At 45.8% G+C, this 18314-nt stretch overlaps 1 protein-coding gene across 2 annotated transcripts in view; it reads right to left on the bottom strand.

Moving 5' to 3' along the window:
• LOC144096656 (uncharacterized) overlaps positions 1–8418 on the bottom strand; it is a 56652-nt gene extending 48234 nt beyond the window's left edge. For both annotated transcript variants that reach the window (XM_077629486.1, XM_077629487.1), the window contains exon 1: positions 8053–8418. In XM_077629486.1, the coding sequence (XP_077485612.1) occupies positions 8053–8172 (120 nt within the window). In that variant the 5' untranslated portion in view covers positions 8173–8418. The remainder of the gene's footprint in view (positions 1–8052) is intronic.
• Between the last annotated feature and the right edge of the window lie 9896 nt (positions 8419–18314).

Raw genomic sequence — 18314 nt, 5'->3', positions numbered from 1 at the left:
TCAAGAAGAGATACGGGCTCCAAATAATGAACAAATTGAGGCAAGTTATATTTGAGGCTGAGACAAGATTGTTTTTGAACAAATCTGAGCCGATTAAGGGCAACAGGTATTCAGGAACATGAGCAGTCAGACTGGCATTTTAGGGAATCTCCTGAAAGCTACAAAGATATATGTTAGTTTGGGGCAACCAAAAATATTGATAAAATAATAAGCCCCTGCCTAGAACACACACGTACTACAGGCTTAATCCAATTCGAAGATAAAAGAAAAAGCCCAAGGGCAGTAATGATTTTAACACCCGTAGGTCAGGAAAAGGAAATCAAAAATTGGGGGAGGGAGGGGGAGAAAGCTCCTATAGCGACCCACAGCCGGGGTAACCGCCACGGGGAGACTCCCCTGATCTCCCTTGGGTAGTAGCGGATAGGGTAGGCAAAATAGATAGGATGAGTGAATTTCAGAAAAAAGTTATGTGAATTGGGATGGGAACGGGGACGGCATGATCCTTCAATTATCTCGGCTCTATTGCTAGCCTGCCTGGCCAGGTCAAGGAGGGCTTAAAAGATTGCCCAATGTTGCGGCCCCGCTCACGGGATTCCCGACCACCCACCAAACGCAAAGGGCTCTAACCGCCAGAGACAAGAGAACCTAACCCGGGGCCAGCTACCTGGAGCCCCTCCCCAACTTTCAGGTTTGGTTTGTTTCCAACCTGCCTGCTACTAACCGTCAAGTGCTTTTCGCGGTTTTTCAGACACCTGAAGTGTGTGCGGTGTGACCGGCCAGTAGAGGCTTAGGTCGTGAGTCTATCGGCCCTCCGGCCCTCGGCACCATGACCTAACGCCTCCGGGGGACCCTCCTGTGCTTCCAACCAACCAACCATGCACTTATTTTCTGCCCTAGCTTGCTCCGCTCCTACTGAGAAGGGAGTGTTCAAGGCTGGGCTGACCGTGTCACACATACCAAGAACGCGGCTTAGGGTGAGATAACCTGGGCCTACTCCGGCGGTACTCCACAACACTGACAGTTTTCGCACTGGTCATGCCACACCCGCATGTCCTCGCCGTGCCGCAGTGGTCATTATAGCCTTGAGGTGGGCCGTGAGACAAATTCACCGAGGCGTCAAATTAGAGCCAGGCTATTGTGAACCCCCGCGTGGACATGGTTTCTGCGGAACCAGAAACCGGCGCGTCGGTAACCAGACATGCACGCCCCCGCGTGTGGAGGAAGATAGCATGTATTTGAAATCTTTTTGATGTTTGTACATGCCTTCCGTGCCGGATTTGGAAAGCCCAGTCTGAGTAAAACCCCAGGCCTGCCTCCGATCAGGCAACGGACCTCACGAGCGCAACTCGCTCTCACAGTCGTGTGGGAGTAGCTGCCACTCCCATGGGGTTGGCATCCCCAGATGGTGGGTCCCGGCCATTCCCATCCTCATCGCTGGCGCTGAATTGTAACAAAGCATAGTAACCGACACAACACCGGCCCGTATCCGGTGGCAGGAGGGGGGCACGAGTAGGCTGCACAGGCGGATTTCCCACCCAGCTACGAGAGCAGAACAGTTTACCTTCAGCGCTTCTAGTAGTACGAGCGTCAGACATTCAGAACGTGCATTTTCCTTTTGTCTCATAAGCTGCGTATATAAAAAGCTTCCAGGTTGCGTCAGGACGCTCAAATAAGGTGGCACAGTTATAGAGAGAAAGGGAACGACGCGAAAGCTTTTTTTTTGTACCTGACCTTTATGAGGGCAATGGCGGCGAAAACTGTTCGACATTGATGTCAGTCTCCACCTGCGAAGCACGGCCTTTGTCATGGGGTGTTTAAGGGCGTTTCCTACTCTTCGCCTGCCACAAGCTATAACGCCTGCCTGAACGAAACACTGACTCAGCAGCTCGGTAACGAAACTTCAGTGAGATGTGACAGTGGGTAGTTTGGTGTGATGATAGTGGCTTTAGTGGAGTTCCAAGAGGGGTTGCGGTTGTGTTGGTAGAATTTTTCTTCATTCTGAAGAACGACGGCACAAAGGAAGAAAAGATAGAGAAGATTGCTGTCGCATTGCCTCTGCATAAATCGAATCGATGCCCACTCAATATATATTTTTTCTGGCGGGGCGATGAAGAGATTCACGGTAAAAAGGCTTACTTCAACGATAGCTGGCAGGCGCCCGTCTCTGGATTGCGCGTCGTCGTAGCCGTCGGTGTAAGCCGTGGGTGCGTTAGTGACACTCACTCACCGAGTGGCTGTCATTAACGGACCCACCAGTCATTAACCCACTCACATTATATCCCCGTCCACCTGAGTCGCATAAGCCTACGGGTGGGTCTGTTTACAACAGCCGCCTGCCAGTGCACGGGTGCATAACTTGACCAACAGCGTGATATGAGGTCACTGTATATTTTCTACCGCAAATTATCCCAAAAATAAACACCTAAACTGTTATCGCTGAAACTCGCGTTGCATATTGGTAACCGTCCTGTGAGAAAACGTTTGATTCAGTCGAAACTTCCGCAGTCACCCAAAGATTGCAAAATCAGGTTGTAATAGAAGGTGATGCAAAAGTACAGGAAGATATCTATAACACTAGTGCAATGATCACAGTCCTTCCTAAATACAGCAAAAATTCTAATCAGGAAAGTTTTCACGCGGAGAGGCGCAACCTCTCCAATGCTGTTCCCCGCTTGTGTGCAGGAGGTATTCATATACCAAGATTAGGAACACTTAGGGATAAGAAATAATTAATACCTTGCCAATCTGCAATTGGCTGATGGCGACGCCCTGGCAATGCACTCAGCGGATGAATTGGAAAGCATCATCGACGTCTTCGAGAGGAAAAGCAGATCAGTGGGCGTAAAAATTAATATTCAGAATAGTAAAGGAGCGTTTAAGAGTCCCGGAAGGAAACATCAGTTTACACTTGGTAGCGAAGTGTTGTAAGTATTAAGGAAGGAGTGTACTTAGGACCGGTTTTTACCGCAAAACCGGATCACGAGGGTGAAATAAATAATATATTAAGAATGGGGTGGAGGGCGTTTGACAGGCTTTCTGTGCTCATAAATGCCAGTTTACCTTCATATTTCAACAGCATACTCTATAACAACTCTAATTTACGGTATAAACCTATGGAGCAGAAAAGTTGAGGCCAGCGAAACTGGTTCACCGTGAATTGAGCCAACGCAGCGAGCTATGGAAAGGAAAATGAAAGTTCGAAATTTAAGACGCAAGAAGAGAGCACAGTGGGTCAGGTTTAATGGCATCCTACTCGAAATCAAAAAGAAGTAATGGGCTCGGGCAGGGCAAGTAAGGGGAATGCTAGAAAACTGATCGTCGTTATGAATAATGCACTAGATTTTCAATATAATGCAAACATAGCAAGGGCTGGCAGAAAGTTAGGTGGGCGGATGAGATGAAGTTTGCGGGGAGAAGGTGGTAATGGCTGCACAAGGTAACTTGTAGCGATATGGGAGAAGCCTTTGTCCTCCATTAGATGTGGTCATACTGATGATGATGATGATAGCAGTGTCTATATCTGTTAAAAACGAGCGGCGAAATATACCACAGAAAATTTGTTGTGACACCAGAAACTTTTGTGTTGCCTTTTGAGATAGGGTGCATAGTGTGGTTTTTTCCCCGCCGTCAGTTCCGGTGTTAGCTTCTCGAGCCTGTTAGAGCAGTTTTTTTTTGCGTCAAGTCATGACATCGAACGACGTCCTCGGCAGTGCCAAAAAGTAAAACTAAACTCTTGCTCGCAGGCATCGATCAATGGACAACGTGTTCCCCTGCTCACCCCTTGCTTCCTCTCTGTACAGGTGACTTCCCTCGCTGTCCCTTCTTCCCTCATTATTCCTATGCTACCCTACGCCACGATCGCGGAAAGCCCGGCAATAGGTAAGGCGAAAATGTGGGCGTTTTGGATAGTCAGAGTTGTCGCTCAAAACCCCCTTTACGACCGCCTATGAATGGAACCATACACTAGCGTGCAATTTCCGCGGGTGAACAATGAGTTAACAATAACATTTCCACTAGAGCAATGCTTAATGCCAAGTGCGTGGGAAATAAAGGATGGTGATAATGGTAAGGAATTGTTACGGCGCAAGAGCGTCTGTAGCCAAAGAGTGCCATGGCGCATGGTCATTTTTTTCGTCTACTCAAGTTAGTGTGAGAGACCCATTTCCTAAGGATTTCACGCTAATGAATCCCAGCACGAGTCCATTGGAAAACTTTCACACATTTTATCACCTGTGCGTGCCCGGCGGCGCACGACATCGAACGGCGCACATTCAGCATGCGAGGCTTATGCTGAAACCACTAGGGCACCGGTGCTGTGCGAATAGAAACGCATAGTACTTGCACAGTGTAGAGACAATGGTCTGTGATGCTGTTGCTGGAACTTGAATTAGAGGTGTAAGGTTTGATGAAACAATTCTGGTAGAAAAAAACAGGCGCGTTCAAGGTGGTCCTATCGGTACAAGCATGGATTCAACTGACGGTCCCGTTAGCTACAACATCTGCGGAAGGGATTTAGAGCAGAGTCGGCTGGATGCAAGATAGGCCAAGAGACGGGAGGCGTGAAAAGATGCACGACATTTCAGCGTAGTGCGACGCTTCTGCAAAAAACTCTGTCATGGCTCACGGGCTGAAGGCGAAATGTGCACCGGCATTCCGTGCGCCAACAATCGCAACGATAAACTTCTCATAGAGGACGTTTTCTAGAACTTGAACCAAGGCTTCAGAAAAAGTGATCGGCAGCATGCGGGCTGAACAAGCGGCTCAACGCTATCTGATAAGGCGCCGGTGAGGGTTTTGCTATGTTCCTCGGAATTACTTAAGTAGGTGAGATAATTTGAACCTTTTTTACAATACTCATCTTGCGACTGGAAAGGCTTCATTATTTTGTACAAGCTGTGCAGGAAGAGCGCATTCATTTTTTCTGAAGGCACTTCCTGTATGGTCCCGTTTTCTGACGAAGAGGAAAACGGACACCCGCTTGCGCTAGCTGGCTACAGCACCGTCAACAAGGTTTTGAAGAAACAAAGCTTGCGTGCAACCTGTGCTGGAGTGAGTGGCCACCGCTCACTTCAGTGGGCTGCACTAAGGTACAAAATAGAAAAAAACCTCAGGCTACCTTTGACTACATCAGGTCTCCGCTTTTCTATCCATTTTTGTTTTGTGTGTTTAAATGAGGAGTGAAAGTTTCGTTCCCCCTTGCTTTCGGTGCCCTGCCCTACGCCCATCTATGTCAGTGGATTGCTTTTCTCCACGTTTCTGACGAACATTCTGGCGTACTTTACGTTCAGCCCTGATAGCGGCATCCGCAACACAATTTGACACTTTCTGCGCGCACCCATCATTCATTCAATACATGGTTGAGGGCTGTCCTATTCTGTAGCGTGCGAGCACAGTCACGTGGTTTTTTCTATATTTCGCGGTCTTTATTTCGGAAATGAGGACCAGGAAGCAGCTCCGTTGTTGCTGAAAGCTCAATCGCCTTTTGTTAACCTCTTATGCAACTTCCCGAGACGCACGGGAACCTAAAGTGAATGTTAGAAATTTTGCATACCTATGGACCTCCTGCATGTTTGTAAACAAACGAGGTGGCGCTGCAGTCGCTAGCGAGCTCGTGGTAGGCAAAAGGTCGGGGAGTGGCGTCGCGGATATGTGTTGAGCGCGGGTTTTCAAGGCTTGTAGGCGCGTTTCCAGTTTCTGCGAATCATAGCAATGGTCGATGCTTCCAACTTGGTAATTCGTTGAAGTACACGAGCTCGCGTTGGCCACGTGCGGCCTATAAAGAGAAATAGATTGCCACTGTATTGTATATATGGTTAGTAGTAAACATGTAGAAAGCGTTCCTGCCGTTTATTTATGCGCTAGGCATTGAATAAAACAAGTTTTGACACTCTGCACTAGCCGGAATGATTTTACTTCGGGACAATAGTGAGGGAAAGTGCTGCTGGCGTTGTTTCGTCGGAGCAGACGTGCGCTCATCATCTGTTGGCATGCGTGTCGCGCTGTGCGAAAAGTGGGGACAGCGTCGTGTCTCTGATCTCTTGTCTCGCTTAGTGCTGTTTTTAGCCGCATGACCACGCACCAGCCAAGCCGACTTGTCCTCTTGTTAAGCTGGTCGATTTGGCAAAAATTTTTTATTTCTAGAATTATTTCTTTCCTAGCCCTGAAGTCTAGTTTCGTGACGAAAAATTATAGCAAAATATTGAGTACAAATTTATAAATTACGCTTTTTAGAAGTGTGGTCGTCCAAAATTGTGAGGTAATTTATTTGATTTCAGTGCCGCATTTCTTTGACCAAAGCGAAAGCGAAGATGCCATAAACTTTAAGGTATATTTTGTGACCTCTCACATTTTCTGCGACTGGATCACTCACCTTCGTAATTCGCATGAAAATCAAATGATTCCATTTGTCGCAAACTATTCCTGAGACGTTGAGGAGCGTAATAAATCTCGATTTTTTTCCCTACACGTGCAGTACTGTGTTAGTTATTTCTTGTAAGAAACGCTTTCATGTAACTATGCATGCATAAGTACTGTCATATAGAAAAAGAACTAATCGCGTCATCGTACAGAACAGGGCTTTATGTACATGCTGGCATAAAAAAACTGCCGCACTATCTACTCAATTATTTGAGACCTTGGGAGGACTTGACGACGGTGTTAATTATAATTACCCAGAACTGCACCAGGTATAGCTATAAATAAAAGGAATTACTGAAACTAGCCTAGGAATTTCATATTTGCACCAAGTTTAGTTACATATCGCATGCATGAATAACGAAAACACTTCTCATTGTCACGTCCCCTCTCAATCTTGCCACGTGTCTGTTAGTACAACGCCTGCGGCTGCTCCTTTCCAAACAAACTTCGCGATCATGTACTACCTCATGAAACATGACACATGCATGATGCAATGAAAAAGAATATGGCGTTTAGCACACTTAAGGTACGCTATTCTAAGCACACCAATGCGACCACGCAAGATTGACACAACTTACCAGACTTCTTTCTACTCGAATGAAATAATTACGTCGTCATATCAAGAAACAGTTTCAAGTAAATATTAAATGCCATAAAACGCGCCATTAAAACATGGGGTGCTATTAACAAAAAAACGCATTCCTTGGGGGTGAGTGAACCTGTCGGCGCCCCGTGCACTCCGGCTCAAGGTGATAAGTACGTGTGCAGCTGCATATGTCTTTTTTTTTTCCTTGAGCAATTATCAGCCTACTATCCTGAAGTTCAGGTGAATGAACGCAGTAACTTACATGCTATTAAGTGCATTGAGTGGCAGGGCCTATCGACTCCCAGACTTCGCGCTTTACTACCGTGGCCCAATGTCTGTTAGCCAGTTTCCGAATGCGGCATTTATGCGCGAGAAACCTATCGAGGCTAGGTTAATATTTTTTATGCTACTGCGCGGATCCAGCAGTGACGCAGTTGGTCAATGCATGCTGCTTCTGCAGTGCACAGGCTTGAAGCAGCCGCCGGTAGCTGCGGCAGCTGCGGTAGGCACAGGCAAGCGGAACCTGTTTTGCCTACCATGCGAAAGTCGCTGCTAACATCAGCGCCACCGCATCTTCGTGACGTCGCGGGGTGAAGGAGGTCCATACTCAGCTAAAGAAATAAATACGCGGAATATAAACAAATACAAATTGCGCTGCGCAACAGGCAAAGAACATGCCGCTAGCGTCACAAATATTTATTCGTCTGGTTAACCTCCCTGCCTTTCCTCCTCCTCCTCCTCCTTGCACCACTTTTTTTAAAGCTCTGGTTAATGCTGCGTGAAAAACCTTGCACATAAGATGCTTACAGTAGCAGTGTGCCCATCTTCCGCAAGACAGTAGCAAACCTTCCGCATTCAAGGTATATTCATTTTGTATGTGGTTGACTAGAAATGCAGTATTTCCTACAGTTTCCCTACCTATCCAGCAGTGAGTTCAAATTATACACATGCAATATTTGCCCTCTTTTTGCATCATGTAAGCAGTATCGCAAAGAAAGAGGTACCGAACGCAGATTTACGTAGAAAATTAGCAGTGCGCTTTCTCTTACCTTGAAACTGTCTGGGGCGTCGAAATGCAGCTTCCGCGGTCCTCCTGGTGCTCCCAACTTCCCGCACACGTTGGATGTGTTAATAAACAACAAAGAAGCAAGAACGAAAGTAAACTTCATATTATTATTTTGGAGGAGAAGTTGAGAGCAAAGTTGAGGCGAAGTTTTGAGCAAAGACAGCTTTCGCGCAACAATGCAGCGGACGATAATTTTCTAGGTATATACGCGCAGGTATTTTCTCTTCCACTTATCTTTGCTGGGTAAATATCGCTAGCTACAACACTTGTGCCGTAATCGAGGTATGATATGGCGCACAGCAGTTCTACAAGACCAGAAACGAAAGCGCACTATAGACGGGCAGTACAGAGTTCGCTGCGTAACAATCTGTAGCTGTTCTGGACGCCGTATATTTATATAAATTTTTGTACCTGTTTGTGTAACACATGTTGTGTGCGTTTGTGCAACACGTGTTACACTTGCCGCAGGTGCCATTTCAATGTGTTTGGAGAGGAGCAGATCCAGCGACTATAACAGCAGATGGTGTTTTCGATTTTCCGTGTAGTGCATTGTTGAACAAAAGGCAACAAGGCAAGGCTTGGAATTTTCAATTAACTTTCTGAAAGCCACCCATAGATCACGTAGAAAAAAGTGACAGACCAAAAACTTCCCCAGTGTGATTACTCAGGTGGTTGTGCCCAGGGCGCCTTTCCGATTTTCGTGACATGCTCGCAATTTTCTGAAAGCTGCGACAGAGGAACCCGCTCATTTCAGAAAGGCTGAACTTGATAATGAAGCAGAGATGCGGCCCACAGAAACATTTTTTTTTGCATAGCAAACTTTTTCCAGCAAGAGTTGGTAGTAAGTTATTTTTTCATATATTCTGAGCTGTGCCACTTTCGCCACGACGCGCGCAGAGAGCTACTCAGCCTTTACCACCACTTGTGGCAAGACTGAGAGTTGTTCCTCCCTAATGAAAATCCAGTCGCATGATACCATTACTAAAACCAGGGAAATCTCCGCTCGACCTGCCATCATAGAGGCCAATAGCTTTGGCCAGTAATGTGGGAAAAATCATGGGAAGAACGGTTCTGGAGCGTCTCGAGTGGTACCTTGAGCACATTAACGTGTATCTTATTACCATGCCGGGTTTTCGACGGTGTCGCTCCTCCAAAGACAACGTCATTGATCTTGTGTCCCCAGTTCAGCAACCGAAACGCCAGAAGCGCATGTGCGCGGAACGTTTCTTTGATGTCAAAGGTGCATACGATAACGTGACACGTGAGGCCATCCTTGATGCGCTAGAAGCGGTTGGAATCGCTGGACGGATGTATAGGTGAATCCAAAGCTATCTGAGAAGAAGGAAACTTTTACTACGTGTGAAGATTGCTCCACACCCGTGCATTACACCTAACGGGGCGTGCCATAGGGCGGTGTGCTGGGTAATACGATGTCTAATCTAACACTTATAGGACTCCCGGAGTACCTGCCTAATCGTGTCCATATCTCGGTGTACGCCGGCGACATCTGCATCTCGGCCTCCTCTGTGACGCGTCTCCAGGTGCGAGCAAGACTTCAGAGGGCGGCAACCATAACTTCCTCCTGTCTCCGAGAGCAAGGTCTGAGCGTCTGAGCCGAGAAGTGCGCTATAGTGGCATTTTCGAGAAAAATATGACGCGTTATCCGCTAACTATTAACGGCCATGCCATTGCCTATCGTGCTTCTTACCTTTCTTTAGGAATTATCATAGACCGGAAATTATCATGGAGCCCGCATTGCAGCTTTTTAAAGAAAAGCTAATCTCTATCACACACCTGCTCAGATTTCTTGGCGGAAAATAATGTGGCTGGTCGATTTTCTCAATACTGCAGCTCTACAGAGCACTGTTTTGGGGATTTTTTCGGTACAGTACACCAGTGCTTTCAAGCACATGCAAGACGAATTTGCGTGCCCTCCGGACTATACAAGGTCAGGCACTTCGCGCATGCTTGGGTCTACCCCGCAGCGCATGACCAGTTGCTAGCATTGCCCTCAACCTGGACTACCAACTCTCGATGTATATAACCCTTGACATCCTGCGGATCCACATACGTCATCTAAGCAGGATTCCCTAACACCACCTCGTGTCAGTGGCGGTTCAAAGACCACACGCAGCGTTTTCAAAGGTTTTACCAGCCCACCAGTCGTCCATCTCATCACAGTTCAAGCCGGCAGCACGGCCTTCCTCTGCGCTGTGGTGTCTGCGGGAGCCATGCGTGCGCCTTACAATTCCGGGCATAGCGAAAAAATCGAACTTATCGACACCGGCGAATAAACAGTACACTCTACCTACTCCACGCCGCTTATAGCGACCGCACCCACGTGTATGCAGATGGTTCGGCCTCAGGTACCAGTAAAGCTACGCCGTGGTCATTCCTGCGAGACAAACCAGTATTAACCAGAAAACTTCTCATCGGACAACCACCACCGGGTCAGAATTGGCCGCTCTTCGTGCGGCAGTGCAGTACACCGGTGCACAAACACCCCACAATCGGGCTGTGTTCTGCGACTCAAAAGCAGCCCTGCAGTGTCTTAATTCTGCTTTACGCCATGGCGATTACGATCAACTAGTAGCTGAATTATGACATCTTCAACATCAGGCCCAGAAAGAGGGTCATGGCATCGTCTTCCAGTGAATACCGGGACACTGTGGCATTGTCGGAAACGACGCAGCTGACACTGCAGCTCGACCGGCTCACGGCAGTGCCAACGTTGTCCAGATACCGATGACAACAGCCAACGCAGCAAGAGATCTGCAAGTGCTTGGCCGGAATGAGATTTCTGCGTCGTGGTCTTCTCCTGGAATCCCCGCATGCCGTCTGCACTGCCTAGACCCGTTACTTGCACTCAGTCCTCCGTCCGGTCTTTCCCGCTGCGATGCTACACTGTTGTGTCGCCTGTGCCTGGGAGTGGCGTTTAGAAATTGCTACTCCCACTTAATCGCAATGGCAGACTCTCCTGCGTGTGAGATCTGTGGGTGCAAAGAAACGATAGTACACCTTCTTTATAACTGCCCTCGGTTTCAGCGTCAGTGTGCCCTCCTGGCTGAAACACTCCGCCGCTTAGACCCTCGGCCCCTTACTGAAGCTAAGATTCTGGGTCCTTTGAGTAAGCCTTCATCGCAGAGGACAGCTTTGAGGCACTTCTCAAGCTCTTAAAGGACCCAGGACTGAGTGCAAGGTTGTGAGTTATCAATGTGTGCCCTGTGTACCGTGCAAGTAATGGTCAGCGAACATGTGGAAAAGTGATCATCTCCCTTTTCTCTCTCCCCGTTCTATGTATCCCCTTTGTTCCCTTTCTCACGTGCAGGGTAGCATACCGGGCGTAGCCTAGTTAACCTCCCTTCCTTTCCGTTCGTCTTTCTCTCTCTCTCTCTACTTATTTTCACATACTGCAGCCCCTGCTGGGCTAAAGAAGGATTAGAAGATATAAAGCATTATGCAAGAACAACCGTAGAATACAGTCGGGGAGAAAAAAACGATATACAGCGAAAAAGCAATTGTTAGGAATGATAACGAAGTATCTACAAAAATTCTTATAACGGGAGCAAATGGCTGGTACCTGGTATTGAATTCCAAAATTAACCTAAGGGAAACAACTGTATTCTAAACTTTTTGTAGCGTATAAAATGGTGTACATTTACGAAAGTCATATCTCTTACTACAAGAAAATTTGTGAAAGGTGACATAGACATTACTCGAGAGACGAAAGGACGAATGAATATGCCCTGAAAAAATTTGGAAGAATTCTCGTACTGCTGTTCAGCGAGAGATGTTTAGATTACGTTAGATGCCACGTCACTGCTAAGCAAATCCGATTGATACTTATAAATTTATTGATACAGGCTTCAGATCCTCATTTAACACATTTCACGTGAATACGCTGTCAGTAAAGATAAAAGTATTTTAGTAGATACGTCTTCCAACCGTCAGGAATTCAGTGTGACTCTGAAATGCTCTCTTAAACTTCGTACATAAGTTGCATGAGCAACTAGAGGCTCCGTGGTTATAAATACGTGCATTTCGCAGAACTGACACTTGCATCTGTCCTCCTAACCTCAGTAAGCCCTATGATATCCCATTTAACACTCGCCAGTTTCTCGAACAGCACTCTAAGGCTATGCTCACTGGACACGATTGCAACATTTACCGCCAGAACCTTATCTAGTGCGTCTTGCGTAGCAGTGTATTTCAAGGAACGAGCGGGCATTACATAGGATGTGATAGGACTTAGTGAGGTTAGGTGGACAGATCAGGCGTATAATGTACTAAGGGACGGGCACGTACTGTGCTATCGTAGATTAGCGGACAGATGAGAACTAGGTGTTGGATTCCTCCTCAATGAAGATATATCTGGCCATATAGAGGAGTTCTATGGTAGTAACGATACGGCAGCTACTATCGTAATTAGGCTTATAAAAGGTACAATCTGAAGGTGGCGCAGGCCTACGCTCCTACATCGAGCCGTGATGACCAGATCGTTGAAAGCTGCGATGAAGACGTATAATCGGCAATGACCAAAGTAGAATCAAAGTGCACTCTACTGATGGGCGACTTTAAAGCGAAGGCGGCAAGAAGCAGGCGATAGGCGAATATGGCATAAGCTCTATGAATAGCAGATGAGACTTATTAGTGAAGTTAACAGAGAGAAACAGCTTAAGGATCATGAACACCTTTCTCCGAAAACGAGAGAACAGGAAGTGGACGTGGAAAAGCCCCAATGGTGAGAGAAAAAATGAAATAGACTTCATACTATGGGCTCACCCTGGCATTGGGCAGGATATCCTCGAGCGACCATATAATGGTAAGGTCTCATTTTAGCTGTCACTTGACGAGCCCTTTGAGGCTTTGGTTGGCCTTATTTTTGATCTTCCAGAATTGACATGAAGAAAAGTACTATCTATCTATCTACCTATCAATCTATCTATTTATCTATCTATCATCTATCTTTCTATCTATGTATCTACGTATCTACCTACCTACCTACGTATCTATCATCTATCTTTCTATCTATGTATCTACGTATCTATCTATCTATCTATCTATCTATCTATCTATCTATCTATCTATCTATCTATCTATCTATCTATCTATCTATCTATCTATCTATCTATCTATCTATCTATCTATCTATCTATCTATCTATCTATCTATCTATCTATCTATCTATCTATCTATCTATCTATCTATCTATCTATCTATCTATCTATCTATCTATCTATCTATCTATCTATCTATCTATCTATCCATCCATCCATCCATCCATCCATCCATCCATCCATCCATCCATCCATCCATCCATCCATCCATCCATCCATCCATCCATCCATCCATCCATCCATCCATCCATCCATCCATCCATCCATCCATCCATCCATCCATCCATCCATCCATCCATCCATCCATCCATCCATCCATCCATCCATCCATCCATCCATCCATCCATCCATCCATCCATCCATCCATCCATCCATCCATCCATCCATCCATCCATCCATCCATCCATCCATCCATCCATCCATCCATCCATCCATCCATCCATCCATCCATCCATCCATCCATCCATCCATCCATCCATCCATCCATCCATCCATCCATCCATCCATCCATCCATCCATCCATCCATCCATCCATCCATCCATCCATCCATCCATCCATCCATCCATCCATCCATCCATCCATCCATCCATCCATCCATCCATCCATCCATCCATCCATCCATCCATCCATCCATCCATCCATCCATCCATCCATCCATCCATCCATCCATCCATCCATCCATCCATCCATCCATCCATCCATCCATCCATCCATCCATCCATCCATCCATCCATCCATCCATCCATCCATCCATCCATCCATCCATCCATCCATCCATCCATCCATCCATCCATCCATCCATCCATCCATCCATCCATCCATCCATCCATCCATCCATCCATCCATCCATCCATCCATCCATCCATCCATCCATCCATCCATCCATCCATCCATCCATCCATCCATCCATCCATCCATCCATCCATCCATCCATCCATCCATCCATCCATCCATCCATCCATCCATCCATCCATCCATCCATCCATCCATCCATCCATCCATCCATCCATCCATCCATCCATCCATCCATCCATCCATCCATCCATCCATCCATCCATCCATCCATCCATCCATCCATCCATCCATCCATCCATCCATCCATCCATCCATCCATCTATCTATCTATCTATCTATCTATCTATCTATCTATCTATCTATCTATCTATCTATCTATCTATCTATCTATCTATCTATCTATCTATCTATCTATCTATCTATCTATCTATCTATCTATCTATCAATCTATCTAACAGAACATACCAGCGAAACGGAAAACCATTGCAGAACAGATAACCGGTTTTTACTCAAGAATACGTCCTTAACCTTGAAACAATGAGTGACAATCTCACAAATATCCTAATGGAGTGCGCAGGAGAAGTAGGGGTAGGATGGTTGAACAGGACACCAGAGATATATCTCATCAGACGAAAGATTTGATCAAGAAACGCCGAAGCATGAAAGCGTCTAGCCTTACAGACATAATAGAACTGGCAGTGCTATCAGAGTTATCAAATAAATGCAAGGCAGGCGACATAAGGAAGTTTAATAGGGAGAGAATCAAACATGCTTTAAAGAACGAAGGTAGCCTAAAACAGTAAAGAGGAAAATAGGCATCTGTAAAAACCAGATGTATGCGTTAAGGAATAAAAAAAAAACAACGTCATTAGCAATATGGATCAAATAGTTAAATTAGCCGAAGAGTTCTACAGAAATCTGTACAGTAGCCAATATAATGAGAATGTAAATGAGAGAGGCAGTAGCGCACAGCAATTGGACACTCCGACAGTAACGAAAGAGGAAGTAAAGAAAGCCTTAAGAGCAATGCAATGAGGTAAGCACCTTGTGAGGATCAAGCAACAGCAGATCTGTTGTAGGATGGAGGAGGGATTGTGCACGAAAAACTAGTCACCCTCTATACTCAACGCTTTATGACCTCTAGCGCACCAAAAGTTTGGAAAAGCGCTAATACTATCTTAAGAAAGGAGACATCAAGGAATTAAAAAAATAGCGATCGATCAGCTTACTGTCCTCTATATGGAAGGTATTTACTAATATAATAGCGACTACTTTAGATTTCAATCCACCAAATGATCAGGCAGGTTTTTGTAAAGGGTTTGGGTTTATGGGGGTCCCAAAGCGAATCATCCTATGAGAGACGCCGTAGTGAAGGTCTCCGGGAATTTCGACCACCTGGGGTTCCTTAACGTGCACTGGCATCGCACAGTACACGGGCGTCTAGAATTTCGCCTGCATCAAAATTCGACAGCCGCGGGCAGGATCGAAACCGCCTCTTTCGGGCCAGCAGCCGAGTTCTATATCCACTCAGCATCGCTGCGGCTGCTTTCGTAAAGGGTACTGGACAATACATCATATTCATTTTATCTATCAGGTGATGGAGAAATGCTCAGAGCATAAAGTATCCCTATATAACCTTCATTGATTACGAGCATTTCACTCAGTGGACACCTCAGCAGTTATGCAGGAGTTGTTGAGTCAGGGTGTAGAAGAGTGTTATGTGAAAATACTAGAACATGTCTATAGTCGATGCACAGCTACTATAGTCCGCAAAGTAAGCAATAAAATTCCAAAAAAGAAGTGTGCCAGGCAGGGCGACACGATCTCGCCAATGATATTCATCGCCTGTTTAGATTAGCTGTTCCGAGGCCTGGATTGGGAACAGTTGGGGATAATAGCTAATGCGATTCGCTGATGACATTCACTTGCTAAGTCACGCGATGGACTGCAGAACATAATGAGTGCGACAGATAGAGCCGAACGGTGGGTCGAAAATTAACATTCAGAAAACCAAAGCAATGTTCAACATACAAGCAAGGGAACAGCAATCATTGTCTTTAGATAAGGACAGTTGGAAAACTTGCCCCCGGTATGCGGCCCACTTCCGCTGCCGCTTTAATCTCTGAGAGACGCGAGCGCCATCTCTAGGATTTCCACAGTGCAGAGTTAGCTTTCTTGGTTTTCTCTTCGAAGCCGCTGCGGCCCTGGGATGCGCTTGGTCGCATGGACAGTTTGCTTCAAAATTGGCCTATGCAGGCTCCGTCTCCCATCGTCTGCGCCGGGCGCGACTGTTTCAAGCCGCGCTCGTCTACGTATTGCAAAGTTCACAAGCGCTCTACGCCTGCCGTACGAGAGGCCAGGATGCTCAGAGATGACCTTTTGTCTGTAGATCTCGGCCGAAGCATAAAGCTCTTCTTTCCGCGGTCCCACGCGGTAAAAATCAGAGAAACACGAAGTGCCGCTTAAGACCCCGTGGTTGGGGCTCCTCGCGTGTGTAATATGCGGCTGTGCAAAGTAGGCTGTAAACTTTTCTGTATTGATTAGGTCACCAAAAGTTGAGTGTCTGGAAATAAAACCTGGGAAAAGCTCGCAAAAACACTAAATGCTTTTTCTTTCTTTTTTTTGGCCTGCGCACTTTGAATTTTTTCTTCTGCCACTTTCTCTTTTTATAGTGTCGAGAATAAAATATAATCGTCATGGTGGTGAAGCATTTTCTATAAGTAAAATGATCGATACTGAGAGCACGGTAAATTTACTTCTTGAATGCGTATCTAATACCCATGTGATAAGCTGTTTGCCAATGCGTTTTCAACGTGCCCGGATAAAGTTATGGTTAAAATTGCTACTAAGCCGTCTTGTTTCATTATTATAAAAGAGATGAAGGCGCAACTTACATTTGTATTCATTATCAATACGTTTCTGTACGCACGCGAGTCACCGTCTGCTGAAGCTCCTCAAGATGGAAGTAGCAGACGACGCGACGCGCCCATCCCAAACCGACCGCAGCGCCACCGCCTAGGCGGAAACTGTTTTGAGTCCGCTCTGTATCCTGGCAAGCTGCCGCAGTTTTCAACTGCCCTTATCTAACAACGTTGAGCAGCGTTTTTAGATAACGTTGGATAAAACAAAGAAAACTAATTTGCCACTGTCAAAAACCGAGAGATGGCTCTCTCGTCTCTTTGAGATGAAAGCGGCAACGGAAGTGGGGCCGATTCCCGGGGGCAAGTGACAGGCAAGTTTTCTAACGGTCCTTATCTAAAAACGTTGACATCCGTACACGATTGTTAGCAAGGTGCAGGAGCTGATAAGCGAATACCTCTACTTAGGGCAGCTAGTGCCCGCTGATCTAGATCATGACAGAGTAATAACTACAGGATTGAGAGTGGGGCGCCGAGGATATGACAGGTTGTCTCAGATAAAGAATAGCGATTTACCAATATCCTTCCAAAGAAAAGTATACAACCGCTGTACCTTGCGGGCACTCACCCATGGGGCATATATACGTGATATACGTGGAGTGGTTTGTGAGCTAGTATGTACTTACCTAGAGTAAGAAACCAATTTGTAAACATCCAAGATATCTGCTCTGATGCAATGAAGCTGCAGACAGGTGTCCCGCACGTTTAAAAGTTATAGATTCTTTTCTTTTCTTATACGTCAAGGATATTGTAAGCATCCAAAGGGCTCAAGAACTAATAACGTATGCGGACAACGTATTTTTTCCTTCTCATGAAATTAATCTCCTAGAGTCTAGCGCAAATATTTACTTAAATTTGCCATCTAGGTGGTTAAAAGAAGACATTCAATAAAGCTGCGAACTGGGCGAGTTGGTATTGATTCATATTTGAACAGCGCAATAAAACAACGGGACACAACGAAGAAAGGACACCACAAGCGCTGACTCACAACTAGATTTTTAATTCATGTCAAAGCATCTTAAATACTAAGAACGCCAAACACAAACAAGAGAGAAAAATCAAAAGAAAACGACACAAAGCTGCTAATCATGCCCACAAAGGTGACAATCACACATGACGCTCTTCCAACAAGAGTCTTAAGTCCAGAACTTAAGACTGAACTTAAGACTCTTGTTGGAAGAGCGTCATGTGTGTTGGGAATACTTCCCTCGCTCTACCAAGTCTTTTCTAAATTACCAATCAAGCCACACAAAACAGGTTAAAAATGGCATTGTTTTTTCTAGCCTGAAATCTGCCATGAACATGTCATGTCTTGAAAGAATCAACGAAAGTATTTTGCGTCAAGTTGGCTGATTAAAATCTAGCGGTTACCCTTCTCATGTGATTTCCAGGGAATGCGATAAGCTTCTAAGAT

Source organism: Amblyomma americanum, chromosome 7 (genome assembly GCF_052857255.1).
Source record: "Amblyomma americanum isolate KBUSLIRL-KWMA chromosome 7, ASM5285725v1, whole genome shotgun sequence".
In the NCBI taxonomy this organism is placed as follows: domain Eukaryota; kingdom Metazoa; phylum Arthropoda; class Arachnida; order Ixodida; family Ixodidae; genus Amblyomma; species Amblyomma americanum.
The sequence above is the reverse complement of the archived record's forward strand: the minus strand, read 5'-3'. Positions and strand labels throughout refer to the sequence as shown.